Source organism: Drosophila simulans, chromosome 2L (genome assembly GCF_016746395.2).
Source record: "Drosophila simulans strain w501 chromosome 2L, Prin_Dsim_3.1, whole genome shotgun sequence".
Lineage (NCBI taxonomy): Eukaryota > Metazoa > Arthropoda > Insecta > Diptera > Drosophilidae > Drosophila > Drosophila simulans.
In genome coordinates, this window is record NC_052520.2 from 4,214,372 (window position 1) to 4,220,963 (window position 6,592).

Consider the following 6,592-nt stretch of genomic DNA (forward strand, 5'->3'; position numbering starts at 1 on the left):
GAATGTCGTCTTGGTCGTGGTCGCTGCCTAAATGCCAGTAGAAACCTCGGCAGCAGCCCGGTCCGGTCGCATTCTTATCTTTTGAGAAATATTACAAAAACACGCAAAGCCCAGCTCCCAACGCCATGCTCGATGCGCCGAGCTCCAAGTCCTGGCTCTGGTTTGGTGGCTCTGTCTTTGGCGATTGGAGGCCGAGAGCCACAAAGGCAAACCAATAAAAATAGCTGAGCCTACGACGCAACACAATAACTGCGGCTTCTTGTGGCTCTGTCGATTCCAGTGGATGCCAATGTCGCTTGTCGTAGGTGTGATTCTATTCAGTGCTCACTTTCAAAAATGTAAACCTTCTGAGTCTCAATCACTTTATCTTAATAAATGCTTTAGTTCTTACGTCTTAATAATCTTAATTTCTAGTCCTGTTCACAAATACCCCATGTAAAAAAGTTTTATCTTGGATTTAGTGCTTTTTGAATATCAGTTTTGTAACGAATTATTTTTGAGTTCAGTTCAAATTTGGCGCGCTCCACTTCAGTGTTGCAAATGGCTCAGGTCTAGTGCTGCATAATATGAAAACTTATGTGTACCCACTTTGCGTACCTGTACCTAAATTCAATTGTATTTAATTAATTTGGAAAATTATGAGTGAAGTTCATTTGATAGAAAAAAACAATGAATGAGACTCAAGATGATTTAGAACATACGAATTAAAAAGTCGATTGACAAACCAATATATAAGTTAATTTAGTTGCCATACTCCATATATGTAGAAACCTTGTATCTTTCCGAAATGAGGTGATAATTATGTGGGCCATCTGGCCAGTTTGTATATATAGGCGCCCTGATAAGCAAGCTTATCTCCCCACTTGTCTAGCCCACTGATCAGCCCACTCAGCGGGCTGCAGATTAGATAATAGTAGGCATATGGATCATCTCACGCTTAATTTATTAGATCTCCCAACGCTGCGAGAAGCGCGGAGGGCAGGAGAAAACAAAAACACAAACATACGTACATACAATTAGCCCTATGAATGATGCTATCGGGATTACTTGACTATGTATACTGCAGAGTGATTACATACATATTGGGGGAGTGGAGTATATGGTATTGCGTCTTCTAATGCTAATGCATACTGTGGCCACAGCTCTGCACTCCATCTAGTCCTGCTTCTTTTGTGCAGCTGTCTTTTTGGTCGCTGGCGCAGCGTCGGGACCTTCGATGGCTCCATTGGCTGTCTTGCCCTCCAGCTTCTGGGCGGCATGCTGCTGCTCCATCTCCCCGGAGAAGCCGAACTCGTTCACGCGCTTCAGATCGACGCGGTACTGCCAGCGCTGGTAGAGGAACACAAAGAAGATGATGTCGTCGCGGAAGCAACCCAGCCGGTACATTGTGGGCATTTTGATCACAAACGCAAAGATGTCATCGATGAAGGTGTTGAGGAACTTGTAGGTCATCATGCGCCACGGCATGTGGGCCACCGACTTCAGCTTGTAGTTGATGAATAGCTGCGGCGTCATCAGGATGAAGCCGAAGGTCAGCAGGTAGCCGTACAGCATGTTGAGCACAAATGAGTACCAGCCCTTGTGCTCGTTGTAGATCAGCGAGTAGACAAAGTAGGCCACCAGGAGCGGGAAGCATGCCCAGCCCAGGTACTTGAAGGCCAGTTTGTCGTAGTCCTTGGTCGAGCTCTCCGAATAGGAGCCCTTGTCCTGGAAACTGATCCTCGGCAGCACTCCCAGAATCTTCTGATCGTGGTCGTAGTTGATATCCACGACCTTGTGGATCTTCCACACCTCGATTCCGAGTCCCACGAAACAGGAGATGCGGATCATGAAGTTGGTCTCGTTGTCCAGCACGTACAGCAAAATGATTAGTGACTGGAAGACTCCGAAGAACACAGATCGCACAGACAGTCCTTCGAGCGACTTGCGATTGTTCCAGAACTGAATGTCGTTCTTGAAGGCCAGCAGCTCGAACACGGAATGCAGTATGGAAACGGCCACTGTGATGCCCAGCAGGTAGATATTGGTGTCCAGCAGAGTCTCCTTCAGCGAGTCCTGATCCTCGTCACTCTCCTCCGGCTGGCTGGCGGCCATCAGCTCACCGAGCATATTGCCGGCCCACTTGTTCTTCATCTGCTTGGCGGCATACAGCTGCCACTTGAACATGCCCAGCGGCTGGAAAGTGAGGTGAAGCTCCAGTTCGGGAGTGGTCTCATTAATGGGTTGGTACTCCCGCTGAAGATTCCAGTAGTCGTTGACGAACAGAATGGGCAGATAGGTCTTACCACCGTCTACGAACTTTACGTAGTCATCCAGTGGCGGCGGCACAGATCCCTCGGCCCAGTTGGTTTGGTCCACCACGAGGTTGACCGTGAGATTAGGATGCCAGTGAGACACAATGGTATCCTTGAGATTCGCATGCTTGAGTTCGTGCTCCAGCTTCTCCTTCTCGCTGGCCAGCAAGTTGTAGTTGCGGTTCACGCGCAACTTCTTGAACTTGTTCAGCTGATGTTGCTGGTGGCCCATGTGTCCATTGGTGGCGTAATTCGGGGCTTTGGGATCGGGACTCATGCCGGAACGCGTGACAAAGGCATGGAGGTACACACTGCCATTGTTCATCAAATGCTGGCTGGTCTTAAGCTTCAAACTGTGCGTGTAAATGCCATCTCTGTTGACGCCCGACGTCCAATCGCCATAGGTGAGGTCCTCCTGCAGCCAGAGGAGATTCGACTTCTGCTGGAAGTTAACCTCATCGGGGTTCTCCGACAACCACACGTGCAGGTCAAAGTCCGTGCCGTTCTCGAAGTAATTCCAGGCCGTGATCTTGGGACCCGCATTAGCGACACTTTTGCCTTGACTGGCGGCATCGGGTGCGGGTCGTCGGAAGAAGGAGCTTACAAAGTAGATGATCAGGGCACGCAGGATGAGGGACTTGGTCATCGCAAAGAAGGACTCCTTGCGGGAGGGCTGATTCGGCGGGGGTTGTTGTTGCTCATTCTGGCCTTCATTTTGGGCCAGCTCAGCGTTCCCATTGCCCGCAATCACCTAGAAAAAACGATGAGAACCAGGTCGCGATTGTCAGCGGATCGGGGCTGAGAGTAGCTGAAGATTCTCAGATACTTACCGCACCCTCCTCTGCGGGCTGATCTTCGCCTGCTTTCGACATGCTCTGTTCTCAAAGGTTTTCCACGCTTTTCCCTTAGTTTCCCGTTTTCCGCACAACTTGTGCTACTGTCATCGATAGGTGAGTGTTGCGAACTTATCGAGCCATTAGAACATCGATATCGAAAGGGGTATTTTTCAGAATATATCGATTTGACGCCGAATGGAAAAGCAAGGTGTTCGCACTAAGCCATATTACATTTATTTATTCATAATATTTTACATATTTAGCAATATACGCTTTTTGATTATCGTTGGCTGAAATCTGTATCCGTAACAAAATATTAATTACAAATACTTATCAAATTTAGTATTCAATCATTGTTGTTAAAAAATTGACAGCAACTGGAATCTTTTTGTATAAATTCAATAGGTGTAATATCTGAAAAAATATTTCAAATAATTCAATAAAAATAAAAATTTTTAATCGTTTATGCGGCTTTACAATTACACAAATTAAATATTTGAACCTTATCTAAAATATAATTATATATACAACATTTTATTTAAATTTTTTGTATACAATACAGATAGTTTCTTCATGCCATAATAATTGAATTTGAATTAGCTTAGCTATCAGTGAGGTAACGTTGAGGCTTGAACAAATACGAGAAAGTTGGTTGCTCGGTTAAAATTAGTTAGTGATATATATTAATCATTAATTATTTTGTTTGTCTGAATATTTATTAAATATGTACATTGCTGCTTAAGATGTTTTGGTATTTTAAAAATACGATTTTGGTATATTTGCTGTGCTCCGCGGCGGCCACACTCTCTTTTCCCTTTTTCTTTTGAATAGCATTTGGTTGCACGTTTCCTCTGGTGAGTTTCCATTAAATATATCAAAAATAAACGAAAAATCGCAATAACGTGGCAGAATGTAAACATATTGTTGTTCAGTGACGTATTTGTGATCTGAAAAAGATGGACACTGGTGTTTGCCGACCTGTAGAGCTGCTTCTATCGAACGAAACATGCCAGCAGGTCGGACCTAACCTCCAATCTTTGCCCGCTCTTTGGGACGCACAAGTTCGCTAAGAAATCGTCCGACTTGGTACTGATTTATGTTTTATCTGCTTTCAGTGAAGCCGCCACTATGCAGATCTTCGTGAAAACCCTCACCGGCAAGACCATCACCTTGGAGGTGGAGCCTTCTGACACCATCGAGAATGTCAAGGCTAAGATCCAGGATAAGGAGGGCATTCCCCCAGATCAGCAGCGTCTGATCTTCGCCGGCAAGCAGCTGGAGGATGGCCGCACTCTGTCCGACTACAACATCCAGAAGGAGTCGACCCTGCACTTGGTGCTCCGCCTGCGTGGTGGTATCATTGAGCCCTCCCTCAGGATTCTGGCCCAGAAGTACAACTGCGACAAGATGATCTGCCGCAAGTGCTACGCCCGTCTGCATCCTCGTGCCACCAACTGCCGCAAGAAGAAGTGCGGACACACCAACAACCTGCGCCCCAAGAAGAAGTTGAAGTAGACTATGATCACCCGTCGACGGTCCAGGCTGGTCTTTCTACCGACAAAACCATGGTTAACCATCTAAGTAAATATATGTACATTTTGTGAAACCACATCTCCTCGAAATGTATTGCATTTGCTGCCAAGGCACAGCCTATTTACACCGTGTATGTTTCTGTTTTCCTGCCATCTGTTTTCGTTTGTGGTCTCCAAAGAACGAGTTTCTGCGGTTTCAGGAAGCTCTTATACTGCAATTAGTTGGCCTCTCCGAGATCCCAGTTAGTTTTTCGCTCTGTTTCTGGTTCTGTTTCGCCACCAGGAAGCGGGCGACAGCAGCAGGTAATTGATATTCCATCTGCCAGCGATACCAGACCCTTGCGGTCTGCTCTTCTGCCCAAGGGAACAAGGGAGGGGACTGACGGCTGGCTGGCTTACTCCGCGGATGGCCGAGCAGACCTACTTGGCCACGACAAGCCAAGTCCACTTCGAGTACAGTTAATTGGTTTCATTGACCGCCGACTAAGGCGCGCAACGGCTTCCGTGGCCAACTGGTAAACCTGTTGTTGGCGCTCTAATCCATGCTAGCACTTGGTCGTTGGCCCCTTGGAGGCTCTTATTATGAATATCTTAATAACCCAAGGACTGGCTGGTGACGACCCAAAGGGCCTGCCTGATAGGCAGGACACGATAACAAGCGGGAAACCGAGAAGAGCAGCTGCTGCCGGAGGACCAGGCACAAATTGCGGTCAACATTAATTAAAAATACGGTTTGGGGTGACCCGCGCAGATTTCCCAGGCGCAGAATGGGCGGCTGGATTGGAGCAGGGGACGCGACTGATGAAACTGCGGATCAAGCACAATGCAAAAAAGTTAAGGGCCGTCGCCCGCAGGAAAGTCCCAGCAAAAGGTGAGTGGAAAAGCAACCTGAGCTGCCCAGAGGTGAGGATTGCACTGGCTCAAAAACATCCTATGATAGTTGATAGTACAGTGGTACCTAGTACTACCGTACAAGTAAAGTTTTATTCCACATAATATAAAAAGGTCTAAAAAAAGGCTTAACTATGTTTTCAGAATTTAAACATTTTTTAAGGATATAATAAGATAAGATATGCACTCAGTTCCGAATTATCAATAGACCACTGTGGCCACGTTCTCGTCCAATATACAAAGGTGTTATATGGGCCAGCCGAGGGTCGGGTATTTTAAAAATTAAGGCTCTGCCTTTCGGAGCTGCAGGAAAAGCGGCTGCTTATTTATGGGTCCCGGGTCCTCAGCCTTGAGGCCACGGGCTTGAAAATGCCCAAACAGGTTCCAGCCTCCTCCTCTGCCCCTTTTCAGCAGGCAAGTGCGTGGCTTTCGTTTTTAATTTTTTGCAGCGCACGAGGGGCAGGAGCTCCTGCCCGTCCAAGTTTGGGTCTCTGTCTTTTGGGCGCCGCCTTTGCCATTCTTGGGAGCAGGACTTTTATGGCCGGATGGGTCGCAGTTTACATAACAGATGTGACCAGAATAATTAAGAGTGCGATTCGAGTGGTGGCCCAAGTGTCCTCATCTGGGACATCTCCGCTGGTCAGTCTTTTGGCTTGACACTCTTAACGCTCTGGGCGTTGCTCCTGGCCAGCATTAATATTGCAGGGCAGGCACTCCTCCTCCAACGAGGAGCAGATTGGCGCCGCCCATGCCCATACCAACCAACCACCCACCCATCTACTTTGCAGCGAAAAGTGCTCATTGAAAATTGAACGTTTTCCCGGGTCTCCCTTTGCGAACTGCTCGTTTCCATATGCCGGGCGGGGATTGGGTGAGTTATGAGCACCGCTTATGCCACAAAGTCAACTTCTGATTGCCTGGATAGTTTTCCGATTCCCGCCCTGCGCGAACGAAAGTAATTCCGTCCGTAAGTTCCTCTAAAATATGCACTCCGCGGGTTGGAATTCGGATTCGGAACGGATGAGACGAGACGGGATGA

The 6,592-nt window shown here is 47.4% G+C and overlaps 2 protein-coding genes across 3 annotated transcripts; one reads left to right on the forward strand and one right to left on the reverse strand.

Moving 5' to 3' along the window:
- Nucleotides 1-926: 926 nt before the first annotated feature.
- On the reverse strand, nt 927-3,330 carry LOC6739204 (cleft lip and palate transmembrane protein 1). The gene is made up of 2 exons (XM_002076080.4): nt 3,125-3,330; nt 927-3,045 (listed from the first exon to the last, which is right to left on the reverse strand). The coding sequence occupies exons 1-2, from the start codon at nt 3,164-3,166 to the stop codon at nt 1,156-1,158; spliced, it is 1,932 nt and encodes a 643-aa protein (XP_002076116.1). The 5' UTR covers nt 3,167-3,330; the 3' UTR covers nt 927-1,155.
- Nucleotides 3,331-3,842: 512 nt separating this feature from the next.
- On the forward strand, nt 3,843-4,783 carry LOC6739202 (ubiquitin-60S ribosomal protein L40). 2 transcript variants are annotated; one of them, XM_016169031.3, is made up of 2 exons: nt 3,843-3,984; nt 4,246-4,783. In XM_016169031.3, the coding sequence occupies exon 2, from the start codon at nt 4,259-4,261 to the stop codon at nt 4,643-4,645; it is 387 nt and encodes a 128-aa protein (XP_016023400.1). In that variant the 5' UTR covers nt 3,843-3,984; nt 4,246-4,258; the 3' UTR covers nt 4,646-4,783. The 2 variants fall into 2 exon arrangements, with proteins under 2 accessions (XP_016023400.1, XP_039147182.1); XM_039291248.2 differs by lacking the exon at nt 3,843-3,984 and adding an exon at nt 4,021-4,042.
- Nucleotides 4,784-6,592: the final 1,809 nt, after the last annotated feature.

What these genes read in the sequence shown, in the direction of transcription:
- LOC6739202 (XM_016169031.3), top strand. Translation starts at nt 4,259, where the DNA reads ATGCAGATCTTCGTGAAAACCCTCACCGGCAAGACCATCACCTTGGAG.
- LOC6739204 (XM_002076080.4), bottom strand. Translation starts at nt 3,166, where the DNA reads ATGTCGAAAGCAGGCGAAGATCAGCCCGCAGAGGAGGGTGCG. An exon ending in AGCCCGCAGAGGAGGGTGCG is followed by an intron (nt 3,046 to 3,124) that starts GTAAGTATCTGA and finishes CGTTTTTTCTAG; the next exon opens with GTGATTGCGGGCAATGGGAA.